General features: G+C 34.5%; 1 protein-coding gene and 3 pseudogenes across 1 annotated transcript; 1 reads left to right on the top strand and 3 right to left on the bottom strand.

Annotated features, from left to right (window-relative positions):
* Positions 1-2533: 2533 nt before the first annotated feature.
* Positions 2534-5471, bottom strand: LOC141425932 (olfactory receptor 10A4-like; annotated as a pseudogene).
* A 6839-nt stretch (positions 5472-12310) lies between these two features.
* LOC109677987 (olfactory receptor 10A7-like) lies at positions 12311-13259 on the top strand (annotated as a pseudogene).
* Positions 13260-17340: 4081 nt separating this feature from the next.
* LOC109677985 (olfactory receptor 9S13-like) lies at positions 17341-18288 on the bottom strand. The gene has a single exon (XM_020153702.2). The coding sequence runs from the start codon at positions 18286-18288 to the stop codon at positions 17341-17343; it is 948 nt and encodes a 315-aa protein (XP_020009291.2).
* Positions 18289-19495: 1207 nt separating this feature from the next.
* On the bottom strand, positions 19496-23044 carry LOC141425771 (protein FAM204A pseudogene; annotated as a pseudogene).
* Between the last annotated feature and the right edge of the window lie 767 nt (positions 23045-23811).

Here is a 23811-nt window from a genome sequence, read left to right as displayed (position 1 = left end):
CAGTGTAACATGGTGTGGAGAAGCTTTGTATGAGCTGAGGATTCAGGGTGTTGGAGTTTTGATCCTTCTTGGTGTTTTATTTCTGCCAAGTGTGGCTCCAGAATCTCAGCACATTTTTGATTTATGGAGCTCACGCTGTGTGCTTCTGCCCTCCAGTTGCCATTTTGGATCCTCAAGCTTGTTTTTCTCCACAATTTTTTAAATGAACAGGTGATATTGATTTGCCTCTTTTGATATGTACAAAAATTGTTCTTTAAAATTTTAACTCAGAGAATAACTGCTTTGACAACAAAGCAATCAATGTGACACATGTTTGGTAAAGATATCTCTTTCATTTCTTTCTTGAGCATGTGGTGCCATTCTCAAATCCCAGTGGAGTGAGATTTGAGAATATTTAGACACATTACTTGTGACCCACACATGGATTCCCTATTGATTTAGTAAGTAAACAGCAAAACTTCTCTAAGTAGTATAGCCAAGCAGTAGGTATTTAAAACCAAGAGGAAAACAATATAAAGTATCATATGCCCCATGATGGAAGGAAGGATTTGGAGTGGAGTCCATGTACATGAACATACATGTGTACGTGTCAGAAACAATCTGGAGTTGGTGAAGTTTTTGCTATCACACAGGAAGGACCTATTAGCCTTTACACATGCCACTATTCTGAACTTTCCCTCATCTTAAATTGGTGACTTTCTACCTCACGGAGGATCATAAACACTCACTTTTTACCCAGAAGAGTTTCTAATTTCAGCCATGTTTAGACTATGCATTTAAAATCATTATGGAAATGTTACAATATTGCCTGTGTAGCTATCTTAAACAAAAATATCTTTATCAAAAACTGAGAACAGGAAAATAAAACAGGTCCTGTCTAGGGGGTTGGTGTGTGGGGAGATATAAGGAAAGGGTGTAAGAGGGTGAAAATGGTGGAAATATTATTCACTCATGTATGAAAATGGGAAAAAAAATGAGACCTGTTGAAACTATTCCAGAAATGGGAAAAGAGGAGATAAAGGAGAATGATGGAGGGGATGAATTCATCTATGACAGATTGTAAGAACTTTTGAAAATGTCACAATGTACTTCAAGTATATCAACAGCACAATAATAATAAACAGAAAAAGTCACCATGCCTATCTCTTTTTATTGTAATTGTATTGATAAACACTCAAGGTTCTGCTGTGCACTATCCTGAAGCTCAGGACCTGAAGGATAATTTGACTCCAATGATAACTTAATAAAGCATGCTGATGATTTTTAAATGTTATATTTGTATTTCTTAAGGGTATTTTAAGAAAAAAATAGACTTAGACATTTACAAAATAAATCAGTGGTTCAAGAGAAAGTTAAATGATAAGAAATTATCCAAATGCTGGCATATTTCTATTTTTCTCTTGTAAAATTATTTGTAATATAGACATCTAGCTCTGAATTTTGAGAATTGACATTCTACTTCCCTGAGAAAGAAAAAGAGAGAAAAATGATTATTGAGCTAAGAGTACTTATTCTATATTCAAACTAATTCTTTATCACAAACTTCTGTATTTCACCTGCTTTCAATGATTATAAATACAGATGTTCAAAATATTTCCATATTGTGAACTCCTAGATTGTATTGAAAATGTCACCTCCATGTATGAAAAGTCCATTCAACTTTACTTACAATTTCCAAGGTTTAAAACCATATGCTTTCCAGTAGCCAAAATTTCAATTCACTGTATCTGAGGGCATTTCAATTATTTGGCTACAGTCAGTAACAGGAAGTAGTGTCAGAGTTAGCCTTCCCTTCACCAACTCTTAGGCAATGCTTTGTGACAAAAGACGTATATACTCCTTATCTATCTGGATATAGAGGGCAATAAGTCTTAATGTTGTAATTTATACTATTCCCCTCCAAGATTAAATTTTAAAGTTTTCACCAAATTAAAAAAAATACAAAAGTTGCAAATGTTTACATAGTAATCTTTTGTAAGCTCCACTGGACAGTAACCACTGAAGTCTTTGTAACACAAGTTGGCACAGTACAGGATACATGCAGTCTCCATAAATCCCACAGGCACATTCACTTCATTCATTATTTTTATTCAATTATTAGAAACATAAAAAATCATCATGGTGAGGAAATACCAAATTTCTGATGGAAGTATTTAACGTTTATTAAAACTGAAAATTTCATTTCAAGAAATGTGTTCCTTAATCAAAACACAGAACATGGTCAGTAAATATAGATGAGTGAATGAATAGTTAAACAATTTCATGATGCTAACACACATTACTCTTTGCTTGCTGGCATTGAAAAGTGGAGACTTAATATAAGTGTTGTCTGGTTGCCAAGCTATAAATGCATCAATGACACAATATCTATCTATTTATCTATCAATCAATCTGTCATCTATCTATAAATATGTGTATATATATATATATATATATATACAGACAGATATATTTATATATATTAATAGAAGAATTACAAAGTTTTGGATGACCTCTTTGTGTGGTGGTGAAAGATTCAGCTACCACGGTTAAATTAGGCTACTTGACGCTGAAGTCCCCTGTGTGTTACCTTTAGAAAGGCTTCCTTCACTTTCTTGTTCCTCAAAGTACAGATAACAGGTTTTAGAGCTGGTGTGACCACTGTGTACATGAGTGCAGTTACTTTGTTTGTGTCTGGAGTGTGTACACCCTTGGGTTTGAGATAAGTGAACAAGGCTGTGACATAGAAGAAAGAAACAACCAGGACATGAGGGGAACACCTGGAAAAAGCTTTGTATCTGCCAGCTGCTGAAGGGATTCTCCAGATGGTGGCAAAAATGCATATATAAGAGCACAGAATCAGGAGACAGGGACTCATGATGAAGGTCAGGGAAACAGCAAACAACAAAATCTCATTGTGGGATGTATCAGCACAAAGCCAGTTTCACGACAGGCATGATGTCACAAAAAAAGTGCTGAATTTTTCCTGTTCCACAGAAGGGCAGAGTGAAGATCCAGGTGACTTTTGCAGACTCCACCATCACTCCAGTCATCCACGATGCTGCAGCCAATGACAAACAAACCTGAGGGCCCAATCAGGAGAGTGTAATGTAGTAGGTAGCAAACAGCTATGAACCTGTCATTAGCTATGGCTGCCTACAGGCAGCATTCTGTCAGTCCCAGGATGGCAAATACATACATCTGTGCTGCTTAGCCTTCCACACTTATAGTCTTGGGCTCCACAAGAAAGGTGCACCAGCATCTGAGGCACCACACTGGTGATATAGCACATCTCCAAAAAGGAGAGATTCACCAGGAAGAAATACATGGGAGTGTGCAGGGAAGAGGTGGCCTGGATCACACAGATGATGATGAGGTTTCCTCCCACAGTAAATAAGTAGATGATTAAGAACACAGTGAAGAGTATGAGTTGGAGCTCTGCTAAGAGGAAAAAGCCACAAATGTGAACTTAGTGCAAAGGGACTGGTTTCCACTCACTGTGGGCTCAGGGCCAGGCATTTGTGAAGGCAACAGAGAAGGTGGATAGTACCTAGAATCCAGTCATCTCACAGAGGTGTCTATCAAACTTCAGCAGCACAGCTCTCCTAAACTCAGTGGTCTGAGATGAGACACTAGACACCTGGATTCTCTGTTAAATCTAAAAAACAACCCAATTAAAATGGATTCATACTGTTTCCTCATTTGAGTTGTGGATCTTGTTTTTTTTACATAGAAATTTATAGAGAACAATTTAATTTCAGATATTCTAATTATATGCAAATCTGTTATATGATTAACAGATGAAAACATTATAATTATAAAGGGTCCTGTAAAACCTAATATATAGAATAAAATATAAAAGCATTATACTCTGATCTTCTTAACTCCACAACCTTCCTTAAAGCTACACTTAAGGACCTGATAAGAAGTAATATTTCAGTCACTTATCTATAGGTTTATATAAATATTTTTATCATTTTTATTTAAACAGAATAAGTAAATGATTTGGTAACAAGCTCCAAGGAAACCAAAACCAATAGAATCTTCTCTCCACTACTATAGTATAATTTTTCAGGAAATTGTGAGTGGGAGGATATACATAGCATTAAAGGTAAACTTTGTTCTTCTTGTTGGGCTTCCAGACTTCATGTGATTCCAAACTATAGCATGAAATTGGAGTAGGCAGTATTTGTATTCTGGCTAGACACCACAGGGATTACATCCACTACATGACATAATTATATTAATCTCATGAGAAATACATTCAAAAACAACAATGAATGTTCCATGTGCAATTTGGTTTTGTATTTATGGATTTATTGCAAGAAAGAAGATGTTGCTGTCAGTTACATCAGTAAAGCTTCAATACTGTAAAATTTCTAACTGATACTTATATACAGCTTCAATAATTACTGAACTTTGTAAATATTTACATACTAATCGTTCGTAAGATCCACTGGACAATAACCACTGAAGTCTTTGTAATACAAGTGGGCACAGTACAGGATACATGTAGGCTCCATAAATCCCACAGACACATTCACTTCATTCATTACTTTTATTTGATTATTAGAAGCATAAAAAATCAACATGGTGAGGAAATATAAAATTTCTGATGGATGTAATTAAGGTTTATTAAAACTAAAATTTAGTTTCAAGAAATGAAAAACATGTTCCTTAATCAAAACACATTTTCTTTTCACTGCCAGGTTCACTATTCTAAATTTGTTGGCATAGGTAGTAAGTGGAGTAAATAGGAAGGTTGAGAGACCTGTTTTTAAGCTATTGTTTTATATATAACTTACAAAGCTGTTTTTTTAAAATTCCACAATTACTTTGTGCAAGCAAATATGAGAGTTCATAGTAGTTAGAATTCTCTAGAGCAAACAATTCACGAACAGAAAGAGAGGGGAAAAGGGAGAGAGAGACAAGGAGAGAGGGATAAAGGGATGCAGGGATTGAGGGAGGGAAAGAGGGAGGGAGAGAGGGAGGGAGGGAGAGAGAGACAGAGAGAGAGAGAGAGAGAGAGAGACTTCTGCTAACATTACACTTTGGTGATAATTCACATGGGGCACAAATATCTTCACATCTTTTGCCCACTCAGAGGACAGTTCATGTACCATTCGCCTAAGTTTCATTACAATTTTCTAATCATTTTCTATTCAAGTCCTTAACAATACAGCCAAATTATTGGCTATAGCCCCTGAATTTGTATGTAATTTTAAGTCTGGCCATTTTTCCTTCTAGGAAAAGTGGATAATCACATAAGCTGCCCAAAGTTCTGCCTGTTGAGAGGATTTCCTTTCATTGCCGTCTTAGAGAGGGGCTGAAGTGATGCAGCTGTCTACTTTTAGATGATACCTGCAGAACCATCTATAAATCAGATCCTAGTCTTCTCTTCCTCCATCAATTGATCATGAGGCCTTAGGTACAGACTGGGAGAAGCAGTGTAGCAGAAGTAGGAACCATGGACATTTGAGCCACTTCTTCATATAAATTACCTGTGACTTTGGGACCTGCTCTGCCAATCATGTACATACCGCTTCCACTTGATGATGGAGTGCTACCATGCATGCCAGCTTTGTGTCTTGATGGGTCAGATACCACTCAATTCATCATAGACATCTCAGGTCACATCACAACTTGGTAACCTATAGTGAAGCATTTAATTTCTACTAAGCCCATCATCTGGACAAAAGTTATATCTCAAATGGAGAGTATTTACCTGTGAACATTGTATGGCTTTTGTCAAAATGCTCTGAGCCCTCACTACAATTCACCTTTGAGACCTTACAAAGGTTCTAAACAGAATCTCTGCCTGCCATTTAAAATCTCAAGTTTTTATGGCCCAAGTAACAGATCAACTTTCACAGTGGCCTGGCCTTGTTACAGAGCTGTCTATTCTTGGCCCATTCAAGTTAACAGCTTTTCAAGTTATTTGGTAGACTAAAGTAACACATCAAAACGAGGAAACCTTAGGCATGTTGGCTGTTGGTACAATATTGTTTTTTAATGAGTATTTTCTGAGCTAGAGGCAGCTTCAATGTCTTCTATTTGGCCTTTCCCATGATAATAATCAAATCTCCACAGCTTAAAGAATGAATATGGAGATTCTGCCAGCTTCAAAGCATTTCTCTTCTAATTTTGCCTTGTAGACCTGGGGAAATAACTACACGATGGGTTTGAGGACCCACTGTAAGTTGGACCTGAGATAAAACTTCATTGTTCACCTGCGTTCCATAATGCCCTACTACAACTAGAAGACCAAGTGACGTATTTGGTTTCATGGATTGAATGTCAGGTCAGACCCAGCATCCAGTAGACTCCCCAGATTCTGATTGTTTCCATTTTCACAATGAACAATTACCTTGGTAAAAGGCTCTAGGTCCCTTTAAGGAAGGATGGAAGAAAGACAAACAGTATCACATTTTGGTAGTGTAAAAGAATCCTTACTGGAAACAGACCTTGCCTCCCCTTCATTCAAGGGGTTCTGATTCTGTGAACTGCCTTGGTACTAGAAGTCCTTGACATGAAGTTTGGCCTCAGTTTGAACACTTGCACATATGAAGAGAAAATATATACTATGTGTAAGAAATGAAAATGAATTTATAGTTTGGGCCAAGAATGGAAAAAGAATAAAAATTAATTTTTTTTCCATGCAGGGGCTTGGACTCAGGGTTTTTACCTTGAGCCACTCCACCAGTCCAATTTTTTTGTGATACGGTTTTCAAGATAGGGTCTCACGAAGTATTTTCCTGTGCAGTCTCCAAACTGTGATCCTTGTGATCTCTTCCTCCTGATTAGCTAGGATTATAGTTGTGAACCAATGGTGCTTGGAAAAATAAAAACTTTTAATAATCTCTACCATAGCAATATTACAACCTCTAGATTAGATGAAAAAAAGGTCAGGAAATATGGGTGTGTAGACTTAGATGTGATCCCCAGTTAGGGGAACTGACAGACAGTCTTTCTTTTGGGAGATAAGTCTTTTTCGTGGTGCCAGAGCCTTTGGGGTAGGCCAAAAACATGGCATTTTCTGTAGGGATGCTAATTCTTAGAGTTCCTGTTATAGTTTAAGCATGGGAACAGAAGCTGTGCTTCTGTTTATATGATTCAAGTTACTCTTTGTTCACTTGACCTAAAGGTTTTTGCTTACATACATCAAGAATTTAGTAGACTTACCATTTCACTTCTAGGAACACAATGGTTAACTAGTCAATGCCATAGATCTATACAAATCAGACTACTCTTATTGTTGCTTTGCCTTTGCTCTCCATTATAACTACAGTCACCTTGCCTTTGATGACTGAGCACCACCACTTGGCCCCTACCACACTGGATCCAATTATTCCCAATGCATTTAACTTTCTCAATTGAGTGACCATGTTTTCTCTTGTGAGGTATGCTCCACAGAGAAGAGTAATTGCCCTGGGTTCACATCACAAATCTGTTTCTCCAAGTATTGATGAAAAGTATGTCTCTGGACCCTCTTAGTGTGGGTGAATACAAGAGAAATACACTCCTGCTTTTCAACCTCTCTATGTTTTCCAATTCCATCATCAACTGTAAACCATGGGAGATGGGACATCTCTGGTTTAGCCAGTTGGCGCATCTTTTGATCCATGTCTCAGACAATCAACCAAATAATTCCAAACTTTCCTAACTCCTCATGCTGCAACATTAAATGCAGAACTCTGCTTAGTAGGCCCATATAAATTAACTTGACCAGATCCAAACTCAAGTTCATTATTTCACTATAACAAAGCCTCTCTCTCTTTCTCTCTCTCTCTCTCTCTCTCTCTCTCTCTGTCTCTCTCTCTCTCTCTCTCTCTCTCTCTATATATATATATATATATATATATATATATATATATATATATATAATATATGTATAACCTAAGAAGTTATTTTGAGGTAGGTTTACCTTCTTCTGGGTCATCTCCTCTTTAGAAAGTGCTGGGACTTGAGTCTAGTTATATGTCTATAAGCAAAGAGAAACAGTAGGGATAGGTTTTGAGGAGAATCTGCATTGCCTTGCTTGGTACCCATCTCAGGAGAGGCCATTATTGCTTCCTCAGACAATGCAGAGTTAATTCCTTCAGAGAAGATGGAAAGGTCAATACCACTGGTGGGGGTGAGAGCAGGGGGATGCTGTTACTTCTGGGAGTGGGGTGGGGATGGTCACTTATGTTCAGCCTTCCGACCTAGCTGTTTGTTAATACTCCTGTTCATACATAGTTGACCTTAAACTCCTGGGACCATTGCAAAGCTTTTCCACCCCCAAAAGATTTCAGTAGAATTTGTTCTAAAAAAGTATTCCCACTATACTAATATGTGACTGTTTTAAATTTATATTTAATTAAAATATTTGAATTTGCAACAAATGTATTTATAATGAAATACAAGGAATTATTTCCAGGTTCTTGTTTATTATACTTCAAGTTAATATTTCTCTTGATTATATGACTTCATAAATGTTGATAAACATTCCAAAGATTAAAATTCAAATGAAAAAAATTTTTACTACTTCAAGTAATTAACCATGTTAGTGTTATAAAATACTATTTCTATGTAATAATATCCTAGGAATGTTCTCAAAGTGAAACAAACTAAGCCAAATTCTTTAAGGTATAAAACACAGTAAAAATAAAATATGTCAAATTTTAACTTAACTAGATATAGCTTATCACTTTTCAAAGAGTTTTATAAAAATGTTTAAAGTAATACTTTTAAAAATGAATTAAATACAAAAATGTAAAATTGTGTAAGTTTTAAGTGCATGCTATAAATTTCCATCAAAATTAAGCCAGAATTTTTCCTACAAAAGTGTGTAGAAAAAATTAAAATCTATACTGTTCCTATAGTCTTGGCACATTGAATAGTTGTAATCCCTAAAGGACTCAGTGTGTTCAGTAGTCCAGCACAAAGAACTGGTATTGTTTAATACAGATTGAATTGCAAAAATGACTTTAAGAAAATATAGATAATTCCATAAGTATTCTACCTTCTCCCCGATGAGATAAGAGTTATTTAATTAACTCTACTCCTTTTTAATGTCCCAGAGATCATTTCCCCAAGGCTAGTCACATTTTTAAATATTATTACTAAAGTATATCAATCACGTATTGCCAAAGAAAAGCAACATGCTTCATTCTGAAGATGTCAACTATCGATAAATTTCAAGATCATTTATCATTTCTCAGAAAGTATCACACAACTTTTCAAAAAATGACCAAACTTCTAGTTAAGGAAGAAATGTGGGATTTTATTTGTTAAGATATGTCCAGAGATTTCTTTAAGATTTTCATTTTTCTTCTTTATTTTTAATGTTTTATTATTTTTTTTAGTGCATATTAATGGTACAAAGGGGTTTCGTTGTGATATTCCCATACATGCATATAATTGCTTTGATCAAATTCATCTCATCTATACTGTTTATGATTCCCTTCCCCCCTTTTCACATTTTTATTGCATTTTGTTGTTTTATTTTCATACACTCATGTAAAGTACTTTGATCATATTCACCCAATCCATCACTGTCTCCTTTCTACCTCCCCATTACTGCTGGTTTCCCCACCAAACAGTCCCTCTTTTATGTTCATGCCTATTTTTTTGAGCAAAATTTTCAATGCTGGAGATAGTACAAGACTTGGATGCTTCACTTTTTAACACATCATTTTATTTTTACCTCTGTTTATTATAAAACCATTGTAAAAAAATAAATAAGGAAACCTTGTTTAATTATGGAAGTGGAACAGCTTTATGCTTTATTAAAATAAAAAAACCCAAAGAATAATGGGGGCTGTTGTATTATCCAGAAATCTATAGAATGCTAAAGAATAGTGCATCAAGAAAAATATAGTTATGTAGCTAAGGAATGCTGTGGATTATTACAATAAAGGCCTTTTCAATTCAGTTATTGAATTTACTTACCTACTTACACTGAAGGTTGTGAAAGTGCTATTCCATTTAATAAATTAAATCAGACAAATTTAATATTGTTCTTAGCTTCACATGTATCCTGATATTTTAGTGATTACCAAAAATCATTAAAATATAATTATTCTAATGACAATATACATATTTTCAAGAGATATAACTAGAATGTGCAGTAAAAATCTATTTAGTAGAAAAAGGTCGAAGTTGAGTTGCTTAATGGGACTGAATATACTTTTTTGCCTCATTAGGACCTAATCAACAAAGTTAGTGCAGTTAATGACTATTAAATTGTTAAAATGTCATGCAATAAGTAAAATAGGACATTCTTTAGAGATATGTAGTAATCATGGCAACTTAACAACAGGTTTTAAGTTAAAAAGAGACATCAGCATGATTTTTGGTAGTGATTACATCACTGTTGCTAAGGAAACCCTTTGCTTAGGGGATTTATGCAACATAATCTCCAAGTATCTTAGCTCATGGGAAGACTGAGTAGGATATATGGAGGTGCATTCCATGACACTATAAAGCTCTAGTTCTCAAAACTTATAAATTTAAATGTGATCAAGCAAGGTAGAAAATGTGCACTAGTAATTATCAAAAGACTGACACTTCCTACTTCACATGAAGTGGTACACTGTACACGATATTACTCAAAGACGAGACATTCATCCTAGTATTGGTTTCAGCCACCAGGATTTGGAGACACAGTAACGGTTTAAGGCATTGCAAGATAAACTAAATATCGTGCCACAAAGTCTTGATATGTCCATCACTCCACGTTTTTACAAAACAAATGACAAGACAATTTTTAGAACCATAACAAGCTTAGTATTTTCCAATGTGCAAGTGAGCACAACAATGCCTATGAAGCCTTTCATAAGTTTTGTTATATCCTAAGACTATTGCTGCTGCTGCTGCTGCTGTGAATGATGATGAGAACAGTAGGGAAATATGTTTGATGAGATTGGTAGGAGAATTGTGGTTGAAATCAATGTCACATGTAGTATATTGTCACATCTATGTTCTGAAAATTTCAGGGGTGAGGAGCCTGTGGGTGCCAAAGTTCTTCCTTTCCTTATGCTGAGGATGCTGGCTTGGGAACTTACAATACTCTTACAATACACTAATAGGTATGATGTTCCCAATTTGCCTATCTTTAGAGTAGAATTAAAACACAGTATTCTTTAAATGAGCTACTTGTTTCAGTATGAATCTGTAAGCTATTGGTTTTTAACTTCTTACTTTTGGAGGAGAAATTGATTTTTAAATAATATTTTCTCCATAAGGGTTTTTCTGAATTAAATTTAAAAAGTATAATATAAAATTAATTTAACATTTACCCAACTCAATATTAAAAAAACCCATCATTCAACTCACTGCATCATTATGAAGTTATTCACCAAATGATGTTATAATATTTGATATGTTGTTATTAGGAATTATGTGCACATCAGAATTTTGTATACTCTTCTAAGTCAAAATATTTTATTCAAAGTGAGATACAGTGTTTGATATCATAATGAGTGAATTAGTACTTTTATGAGCAGACATACAATAGTAAGTATATATATTAGCATGCATACCATAGAAGTGATGAATTCCCACTTCTCATTATGTACTTTTGGGGAAGATGCATAATCATGAGCAGACCTATGTCAATGAGTAGGACCTGCTGTGACTGTTGGGATCTTGACTTCTGTGTTGGAAGTTATACTTGCTCAAAGGAGATTTAGGGCTAAAATATACAATATGACTAATTATGTGTATAATAAAAATGGGAGCACCTTAGATTGAATTTTTCAAGATAAAAGATCAAAAATGTCATTATTAAGAGTCCCATGGAGACTGGAAAAGAATGAAAATTTTAAGCATATGTGTATTTACCAAACTTCTCTTTTATATACATGTATGTGTGTTAGTACAAAAATAAATATTATATATATATATGTGTGTGTGTGTGTGTGAAAAAAGTACATTCTGTAGAAACATGATGTATATTGCCAAAGATAGAAAAGTCTAACTCATTATTTATCTTCATTAAAACCTTAAATCATTACAAAATTACTAAATAATTCTACTTTAACTTTAATTCATCTAAAATCTTCTACTCACTCAAAACAACATGTCTCTATTGATGCAAAGAACTTACAACATTTCTGCTGATGAGAAGAAAACTGTACCTAAGTGACAATTAAGTAAGATACATTCAAGATATTTCTCTTTAGTTGTTTCTAATTGTAAAGGACATGTGGTTTATGGAAAAAGAAGGGTAAGATGAAAGGGAACAGAGAGGTTTTGTGGATTTTGTTATTTTTGAAATTATATCTGTATTGATAGAAAGCCTTTTGATGGACACACCTTGGTTCTTAAAGAAAAACATGTCTAAGATATGATTTCTGAAAACCACACAAGAGTTACTGAATTTATTCTTCTTAGATTTACAAACGACCCTGTAATGCAAATTTTCCTCTTCATTTTGTTCCTGGACATCTACACAGTTACTTTGTTGGGGAACTTTCTTATTGTCATAGTTACCAGTGTGGATCCAATTCTCCAAACACCCATATACTTCTTTCTCTTAAACCTGTCATTGAAGTTTGTTTCACCCTGGTCATGGTGCCAAAGATGATGTAGATCTAGTGTCATCAAGGAAAATCATCAATTTTGTGGGCTGTGGTACCCAGATGTACTTCTTCTTTGGTTGCTCTGAATGCATTCTTCTCTCTATGATGGCTTATGACTGCTTTGTGGCCATCTGTAACCCTCTCCATTATTCAGTCATAATGAAAAGGTCCTTCTGCTTGTGGATGGTCCTAGACTCTTGGATGTCAGGTGTCCCTGTGTCTATGCTACAGACTGCTTGGATGATGACCCTTCCTTTCTGTGGACCAAATGCTATAGACCATTTTTTTGTGATGGTCCTCCAGTCTTGAAATTAGTAACTGAGGATACAACTATGTATGAAATGCAAGCACTTGCATCCACACTGTTGTTTATCATGCTTCCCTTTTCCCTTACCTTGGTTTCCTACACCTGCATTATTGTGACCATTCTGAGGATGCCATCTGCTACTGGTCGCCAGAAGGCATTTTCTACTTGTTCATCACACCTCATTGTGGTATCCCTCTTCTATGGAACAAGCAGTCTGATCTATTTACAGCCCAAATCCAGTCAGTATCCAGAGAGCAAGAAGCTACTGTCTTTGTCCTACACTGTCATTACACCTGTTAAACTCCATCATCTATAGTCTAAGGAATAATGAAGTAAAAGGAGCTGTCAAGAGAACAGTCATTAGAAACATCTTGCTGAAGTTGGACAAGTTTAAGTCATATGCATAGAAGGTTTCCAAACAAAGCAGGAGCCATAAAACCCACTCAGGTAGCTAAAAACAGATACATTAATGTAATATTGCTTATATTTTTCAAAGATCAAGACAATGGAAACTATTATTTTTAAGAACAACATAGGAACTGTAGTCAAACAATATAAAAAAGAACACAGAGAGAAAAAGAAAACATTAAAAATGGCAAAAGCCTAAAGTTGACAATAATAGATTATAAAAATTCCTAAAAATGAGACTTAAAAGAATTAGGTTCCTGTTAGAGGAGAAAAAGCTTGATTTTTAAAAAGTTGAAGTTATAATTGGTTAAGTAAAAGTTGAAAACCAATGCATAATATGATACATGGTGGGTAAAATATAATAGACTTTCCTTTCCCTTTTGATGTTTCTAAATTATGTTTAGAAAATTTCAATTATTATTGAAGTAAAAATTTCAAAACTGCCTTCTATATATAGATAAATTATTTAAGAAAATTACACTATAAAATGGTGAGTTTTCTTAAAAAAGGATGTATTTCTATATTTAAACACAAGTGATATTGTGTTATTTAGGCTAGTAACTCTCAAAGATGAAAGCATAAAGGCTGTTATTTTTTAGCTGCCACACACCAAAACAGGAACAGAGCAACAAGCATGAGATAGTAACATAAAGACAAGCACCCAGTTAGAATGGCTACAGTCATCTCTGTGCCTTCAGCAAAGTCATGTTTCATAATGCATCTGGTTGGACTTACCTCCAGTGGTGGCTCAGGTGACAGCTGAATGTGTTGCTGAGGTTAGAGTATAGGAGCTACCATCAACCCAAGATGCATTTCTGACTGGAATAATGAGTCACACCCATTTCTCTGGACTAACAATCCTTCATATTCAAGGTATGAGATGGAATTGCCCTTGTCTTTATGGATAATCAATATGAAAATCATTTTCAATCTTCCTCATGAAGTATCCTGCTTTATGTGATAATGACTGTGAACATTTTGTGACAATCATAAAATACTAACATTTTTAAATCAAGCAATTGGAGCCATTAATACTCATAGACTTTCTTATTTCTTCTTGGCTATTTAAGAAATTTTGGTCAACAACATTGAATGTCCAAATTTTCATGTTTCTAAAGAAGACAGTGCATCATTTGATATGGTTGCATGAATGTGGAAAGTACTACAAGCCCTGAAATTTAAAAAGATAACTATCATCTTTTCACTGTCAATCCTCTAGTACAGTCTAAAAACACAAAATTAGGAGAGTGGCTTCCTTTCTGAACATAACCATCACTCTAGTGATTTATACAGTGGATTTTTTTTTTTGGTTCTGAGGTTTGAACTCAGGGCCCTCACCTTGAGCCTCTCCATGAACTCTTTTTTACAGGTAGAGTCTCACAAACTATTTGCCTGGGGCTGGCTTTGAATTGCAATCCTCCTGATCTTTGCCTCCTGAGTAGCTAGGATTACAGGCGTGAACCACCAGATCCCAATTTTACAGTTCATTTGACAGCAATGAACATGGAAATCTGGATGCCACAGAGCAGCATAATAAAGTGGATGGAGCAGTGGATGAATAGTGAGAAGGTGACTAAAAAGTATGTCTGTAGTGTAGCTGTTTAACCTTCCTGAGGTTTATTTTTCATTTTTTCAGTCTTCACTTAGAAAACAAAAATGGCTGGATATACTTAAAAAAAAAAGAATGGCTATCATCAAAAAGACAAAAACTCACAAGTGCTGGTAAGGATGCATAGAAAGGTAGAGTTTCTATAACAGTCTGTGTAAGAATGTAGTCATTATAGAAGACAGTATGGTGTTTCTTAAAAGAGTAAAAATAAATCTACTGCAAGTCAGCATTTTCACTATTGGATACACACAAACACACACCACACACACACACACCACACACACCACACACACACACACACACAGCACACACACTACATGCAACACCACACATACACACACACACACACACACACACACACACACACACACACACACACAAAATCTCCAAAGGAAATGAAATCAATGTATCAGAGTGATACTTGCACTCCCACAATAGAGACTACTCACTATTAGCACTATTCACAATAGAAAAGATATAGAAGCAACCGATGTGCCCAAAAGATAAAGAAAATGTAATATATATACACACAATGGATTATTTGGCCATAAAAATGAATTGAGTCCAGTCGTTCACAGTGATCTTGGTAGAAATAAAAGTCATTGTGTTAAGTGAAGTAAGCCAAATGCAGAAAGCGATACTTCCTCATGCTCACACTCATATGCAGAAGATTAAAATGCTGTGTAAATTAGTGGTTACTGGGGACTGGGAAGGGTAGAGAGGAATGTGTTAGAGGGACTTTGGAGAATGGGTACCAATATACAGGTAGATAAGAGGAATAAGTTCTAATGTTTTATAGCAGAATAGTGCTAAGCAATATATTATGTATTTTATAACAATCTAGCAGGAGTTCAAAGCTTCCCAACACAAAGAAATGATAAATATTTAAAAAAAGAAATCTAATTACCTTGATTTGACCATTACACATTACTTTCTTGGGCTAAATTATCACACTAGGTCCCATAACTAGTAAAATAACTTGAACAATTTGTAAAAACTAAAAATAAAATGAAAAACAAATAACATACTTTACCCATTAACATGTATCATATGTCAATATATACATGCCTATATATACATATATATATAATAGATAAACAATTCAAGTTGAAATAGCATCTAGTATGTATAAAATATACTATATACTCACAAAATAAACTTAAAACAACAAAGGACAATCTTATTAGATATTAAGATTTTGCTGTAACATGGACATTCTCGACTGTTATCAATCACTCAATATGGTATAACGACAGTAATTTCTTCATTCTGCTTCAGCCTGAATGTCTGTCCAGTCATGAATTATCTGTGAGGCTTATTTCCCTGAAGTAACAATCGAAATTGAAAACATGGTGGTGCTTTATTTTTAATTAGCTGGAAATGAATGTTAAGTTGAACTTGAGCTTTTAGTGAAGCCATGAAGCCTTCAAAGCATAGAATTTCCTCTTCTGCCTAAATTCAGTCATCAATACCAGTCAAGAAAATAGATTTAAGCCCAGCAAAAGTGAGTTGTATACAACACACATTTAGAAGGAAATAAATGAAAGATCTTGTTCTCCTTTTCTCACCTACATGTGCCAGAACAGTGATATACCAGCTAAATACATTTCTAAAGCAAATAATCCACTCCCATAAATGCAACTGACCCCATTAGGTTCTTAGATTCCTATTTAGTGTTCATATATATATATATATATATATATATATATTTAAAGAAACAAAGTATGTGCAAAAAGTAAGACACAAATCCCATCTTGTCCCTGTTTTTTCAAACAAAAATCAGGAAATGATGGAAGAGAACTTTAGTTAAGGCCTCAATCTAGACTGTATATGAAAATTAAACTTTTTTTTTACTAATGTTAAAAATAATGTATAAAATCATTAACACTGAAAATTATCTGATTATCAGGGGGTGAGTAAATGTAATATTTTTGAAACAATAAATAAATTTACATAGAAATGTAATCTGACTCCATGTGAAAAGTTGATTAAAATATTAGAAGAAAATAGAGACAATACTATTTATATCAATGATGACTGAAGAAGGTTTGAAGTTCTGTTCTAAGACTGACCTATATCTACACCTCTATTCAAGCATGATTGCTTGAAGGCTGTGTGACTATAATTTCAGTTTGTTCCACATGCATCAGAATTTGTATTTAGATGGAGTTGGATGATTACAATTCTAGAGTGACACTGGCTTTTGGCTCTGCCAAATTACATCAGTGAGCTCCTTATGTTTCATTTACCTCATTTAAAATGGTGATAAAGTCAATCTATGGTATATATTATGTGTTCTTGATGGATCAGCTTTCACTATTATATAATTAATAATTCATAATATTGATTAACAAATATTAATATTAATTTAAATATTTTTATTAACAATATATTAAATAATGAAATACTTTATATCAGAAGAGAACCTTCAAAAAATAAATTTCATCCACTATCTAGTGGATTCCTGAATGTCACCAAGAGGACAATTTCCCATATAATAATCTTTTCACAGCATCTTTCACATCTCTGTTTCTCAGACTGTATATGAGAGGTTTCAGCATTGGTATTATAAGTGTGTAGAACACAGCTACAATCTTGCTTTGCTCTGGTGAGGAGGTGGCCCCAGGTTCAGCATAAATGAAAAAGACAGTTCCATAGAATAAACACACCACTGCTATACGGGAACCACAAGTGGAGAAAGTCTTTCGCCTGTCCTGGGTGGAGGGAATCTTTAGGACAGTGGAGTGGATATATCCATAGGAAACCAGAATGACAGTGGTGGTGGTGATGATGATGAGAGCAGACAGAATAAACAGCACAATCTCATTCACAAAGGTGTCAACACAGGAGGTCTTGTTCAAGACTGAGACATCACAGAAAAAGTGGTCAAGTTGGTTTTCTCGACAAAAATGCAAACTGAGGGTGAAACCTGTATGCACTACAGAGTTGATGAATCCAAAGATATAAGATCCAGTTACCAACTGAACACAGACTTTGTGGGACATTTGCACATGGTAAAGAAGAGGAGAGCAAATGGCTGAGAACCGATCAAATGCCATCACAGACAAAAGAAAGCATTCATTTGTAACAAACAAGGCAAAGAAGAAAAACTGAGCCAAACAGCTATTGTAGGATATTTTCTTTTCATTATTCAAGAAGTTGGCTAACATTTTTGGGGCGATGACTGTGGAATAGCAGAGATATAAATAGGACAAATTTCTAAGGAAGAAATACATAGGCGTTTGCAGCCTAGAGTCCATCTTAATGACAATTATCATAGCGACATTCCCCTTTACAATAACCATGTAGATTATCAAGAACACCAATAATAAAAGGATCTGTAGTTTTGGAACAGTTCTAAACCCCAGCAGAATGAACTCAGTCACCTCTGAGTAATTCCTATTCAGCTCTGTCCTCATAGCTGATGTGTATGTAGAACTGGAGGGATGGAAAAATTGAAAGAAATGAGTTATCAGAACATGTTTTAGTAAAAACATTGGTGAACGAGCATGGAAGAAAATTTATTGAGTTTATGTTATGGTTTCCAATATCGTATAAACTAAACTAAAAAAATATGTTACCATTTAAAAAATACTTTCTAGTCACACATTCAAACTAATTGGTAAGCCTTCTCAGTTATGCACATCTTCAAGTAATGCAGACAGAGCCTCTAAGTGTGCTTTGAGGAAATGCAGATTCTGCAATCAGGTGAAGACTTTTTAAAATTTTCATCATCAGTCTACTGCCACTATGTATTGGTGCACTTAGTGGAAGATGTTTCTCACAGACATTATAATCTACTTCAGAAAATACAATCAATTGAAAGTATATAATACTATATACTTTAGAATTCTAGAATTAAAATAGAGTTCAACTGATTGTCTTATTTTAATGGTTATTTACATTTTTTATTTACTCTAGAAAAATAGCATAAACATTATTTCTGTGTCTCCTACATGAGCAGGAAGACTTCACATTGTGACAAAACATTCATATCTCCCTCATATCATCAATTTTCCATTTTGTTCTTCCTTATCTTGTTATAAATTCTTACTGGCATAATTTATCTAGTAAAAGTAGTAATGGATTTTTGTTTATATTCTCTGAAGTCAAGGAAATAAAACCTTCCTTCCATCCTTCCTTTGCTCTTTCTCTTTTTCCCTACTTCTCCCCACTTTCTTCCTTAATCCTTTCACACTTTTGGAACATAATAATGCAAGTAGAAATTTAAAAAAATATTGGCCAGTGATGTTTTTGTTCTTAGAATAAAATCTAATTATGAATGCAAAGATATGTGCATATATAAAGCAGAAGGCAAACAGAACAATGCAAAGGTAGCTACAAAAGAAAAGGTAAAGGAACAAATGCATATTTGAACAAACTTTGATTATATTTGCTTAGACTTATGCTGTTATGAATATAAAATATTCTTAAGTAAAATACAGTGGAGTTATAAAGAATGGAAGAGAATTTGTTCTCATTGTATCATTTAGGAAACACATTAGGTTAAAGTGATATTTATAGTAATGAGACTGTAGAGCACACTTGCTTACTATTGAATAATCTATCATACAACTGAAAAGGCAATGTGTAAATAATAAATTGTATTATTCAAAGTACATACTATTTTTTTTCAACTTGTTTCCCCAACTTTATTATCTCTTAAAAAATAGTGTACAATTGGCATTTTATTTCAACATTAGCCTCATACAATATTTTCAGTTATTAAGATACACATTTCTAAAAAAACATAACCTTTACCTAAAAAAATTTAGACATTTTATGTATATCTTCATATTTTAAGAATTAAATTCAAACATCTTTTATTAGTTATCAATAACCTGAATTGTTAAAATACTTAAAAGATAACATTTTAGACAACAGGTATAAAGGATATCAGCAGATTTTAAATGAGAGACTTAAAGTTGTTACCTAAAGTTCAGATAATATTTTATTCCTATCCTTGGCCTGCCCCTCCCTCATCTGTCTACCCCCCCCAAAAAAAGTGTTTAAAATATAGACTTTGAGATTTATTATCTGTTGCAGAAACCTGCTTAGCTACTGATTTACAGTCTTGGCTGAGGTATTTAACTGTCATCAGAACTAATTATAGCAAGCTTGAGATTATATATTATACATTCAAACTCTCCTTTTGGTGAAAGAAATAGAATGTTCTGCTGAAAATCAGAAATGTCCTGAGGGCTTTAGGAGCCCTCAAGATTGCACTACCAACTTTACTTCTTGGAACTAGTGCTGTAAAGCTCAAAATTACTATTCTTTAGTAAGCTGTTTTAGCCTAAAGTACTTAAACAATAAGTCAGAGTTACATTAATACCATACCATGGTCTAAAACATATTCATCCCAGTTCACAATAACTGACATTTACATTACTAATCTAACTCAAGTGGTTGTTGGTAGTAAACACACATGCTAAAGCTTCAGGAACTGAAATTATTATTGAGCCACAAGGAATCCTTATTTCAATGTGACCAGAATGGAAAGGACAAATGACCACACCCCTTGGGCAACATGGGTAGTCTAGGAAAAATACTCCCATTCACTGCTTTAATAAGCAAAATGTCTAGTTTGTATTAGAGTTGATCAAATAAAACTGGTCCCAAAGAAGGGGTCAGCAGGTACAAACCAAGATACCAAGCCCCTTCTCCAGATCCTTTCCTCCCACCTAGTTGTGTAAGTACCAGTATGTTTTGAAGCTTTCCAAAATTCATGTCTCCAAAAGATGGATTTAAGGAGACAAATGTGGCTTCCCTTGCCAAGAGTCCCCTCCCACTTCTCATCCCACTACACCACCCTTCACTCAGGCAAAAAGCTCCCAAGAACCCTTACTAGGGTGCTGAGGGGCAAATGCTGGCACTGGATGAGGTGAAGAGGGCTTTGGCGGCTAGACTTTGGGTCAGAGGTTCCCAAGTCAGACAATAAAAGAGGCCATTCTGACAAGGCCTGGGCAAAAGTGAAATGTGCCTACAAGGGTCACTAAATGTCCTAAGGAAGTGCAAATAAGGGGTGGGGGGTAACAGGACAGAGGCCCAAGGGAAATGGTGAGATGATATATGCTGACCTCTGCTTAAAGGTGACATTTCTTATGTTTCAGACAGAACCAGTGGATTGTGGAATGGCTATTTCCTGCACTATGGATTCTTAGAGAAAAGGTTTCTGTTCTGTGCATTTGTACTGATGCATGAGGAGTCTAAAATGGGTAGTAAGTCATAAAATCTACGATTTGCCCATGTTTTGTCTGAGTACCTTTTCATAATAAATTAGGAGATTTACGACCTCCAAAATTTTGCTTTCACTGTACTAGTTTTTTCAATTAAACAGAAGCAAGACATGATTTTTGGACTCTTAAATAGCAACTAATTATTCACTTACTCTGGAACACAGAGAAAAAATTAAATACATCACCATAAATTAATAAAACAGTGTTGTTATTTTAAGTCTAAAAACTAACATAATACTGTAATGATAGCCAGGGCTCACTTTTCATAGCATCCAAGTGTGGCCTTTTTACCACCTTGTTAAGTGATTTCTCAAAGCCCTTTCCTGTAAGGACAGTGGAACATGCGTCTAATGTAAACACCTTCCTATGGTTCCAGTCCTCTCTTCAGACTCATTGACTCATATTATTATTTAATGAGTAATAAGGAAGAGGAGTAAAAACAAATGAACGAGTTCTTAGACAATTCAAAGTTATGTTATCTTGAGTTATAGTTGTCTGTTTCATACAATTATGCCATATTCTCTTCTCATCATTTAAAGAATGACATGGCTGAGAGATATTTAGAAAGACAGTTCCAGGTAGAACTGAATTTAAATTATCTTCTAAATACTACATTTTGTCCTCCTCTTCGTTATTTCACCTGAAGGTATACAGAAATTAATCAATTGCTTTTATTACTTGATATTAAAATATCAACTCTACTGCCTCCAAAAAAGAATTAATGATTTTTATAGCATTAAGGTAATTAAAGTCATTTATATAGACAGTAACAACTGAGACTTTTTTGTACTTATGACTAATCCATTATAGACAAAAGCTAATCTCAAAAACACAATTCAGAAAAAGTACAGCTATGCCAAGAACAGATAAGAAAGTATAAGGCTATGCTGTATCAAACAGGTGGAAAGCAAAATTGATTTCATACTGTAGGTCTATATAAATAAATAAATAACATTCTATTCTTTCCTGTACTTGTGCTAGATTTCTTACACAAATAACAAAATAGATTCCCTTCAAAAAATGAACTCCTTAGAAAAAGACAGAATAGAGTTGATAACCAACTCCCAAGTTTTATGCTCATTTTTGTCTACTTCTAACAATTTCCTGACATATTTAACTTAAGTAAGTAAATCTTTCCAGTAAATTGAGCATGAAGTCTCCAAGTGTCTTGAAGAACTTTGCAGAGTTACATATATCCCATGTTGCTTTTGGTTTCCCATTGCTTCTTTGCTTCAAACCCCCATACCAGTTTCTTCTTCTTTCAAGCAGTCTGTGAATTTTCAGCCTGTTTTTTGGCTTTTACAAACTTGTGGCAGGCAATTGCTTTGGCAATTTTTACACCAAGCTCTCGAGTAGCTAGCTGGTTGCTGAGTTCTTCAGCCTTCTCAACATCCCACTCCTCCACAGCCTGGTCCATCCTCTTTTCAAGGCCTGACTTGTCAACTTTTTTCTTCTTCACAGGGGGATCAAATCTATCATTGGCTCCAAAATACTGAGTAAGCTCCTTCCATTGGGTTTCACTTGAAGACTGTTCACTATGAGATTCTTTTTCATTCTTCAATTTATCTTTTCTGGAGCGTTTCTTTTTTTCCCCTCTGAATCTTGAGGTTGAGGTTTTCTGTTCAGAATGTTTTTTATGCAATTCTTGAAATTTATTCCACATATTTATGGGGATTCCAGAAGGGCACTCTTCATATGCATTTGCTTTGGCCTCTGTTTCAGTTTTTGACCCATCTCTTGAGAAATCTGAGACTTCTGGTTTCCTACTGATCCTATCCTCTTTATCTTCTTTTAAATTCAGTTCTGAGTTCTCTAGTGTCACTTCATCTTCAGAATTTGATTCAGCATCACTTTCAGTTAGGTCAGGAGGCAGTAGCCCACTCCACATCTTTTCTTTGGTCTGAAAGCGGCCGTCCGGCGGCCATCTTAGGACCATATAAACCCATACTATTATTTATATACTATTTAAGTGCCTTTTGTAACTGTGTAACTATATAAATTTGTAATTAGGTATGTTTATGTATAGGGTATATAATTATAGTGAATACATTAAATTATAACCTTATAATTATAAAATGGGTCTTCTATAATTTGTATTGTTGTCATTACTTTGGCTTCACTGATTTTCATATATTTAGTCAGGTTGGAACTTGGACTTATTCTAGAATCAGGCTGATATAGGTACAGTAGCCAACTCCTTAAAACGAATATAAAGGGAGATATTAACTGATTAATATTAGAGGCAGAGGAATGGTCAAAACCACCTCTGGAAGTGCCTAATAATTAAAAACTGCATGTTTTCTTTAAATTCATATGTTACATCAATAAATTCCTAGTTTTAATAGAAACAAAGTTAAGAAATGTAATAAATGCTAACTAAAAGAAAGTAGTGCAAAGTTAAAAATTTGAAACAAGTTATTCGCAGAAGTGATTATTATTTCTCATCTTAGTTAACACTATACTACATGTGAATTCAATTCATTCATGAAAAGACAAACATGAAAAGAAAGAAACAAACCTTTATTGGGAAGGTTTTCCATAACATAGATTTCATTTGCTCACTCCTCAGATGATTCAAATTTGCTAATATGAACAAATACCAGCAGAATTGTTAATATTAGGTTTACTCTAATTTTGTTTCCTGTAGTATTTTATCGATTTAACTAACAAACAGACCTGTGATGAATCCTGAGAGAAATTCTC

This window comes from Castor canadensis, chromosome 8 (assembly GCF_047511655.1).
Source record: "Castor canadensis chromosome 8, mCasCan1.hap1v2, whole genome shotgun sequence".
NCBI lineage: Eukaryota > Metazoa > Chordata > Mammalia > Rodentia > Castoridae > Castor > Castor canadensis.
This window is presented reverse-complemented; position numbering and strand designations above follow the sequence as displayed.

Coding starts and splice junctions, on each gene's coding strand:
- LOC109677985 (XM_020153702.2), bottom strand. CDS start 18,288: ATGAGGACAGAGCTGAATAGGAATTACTCAGAGGTGACTGAGTTCATT.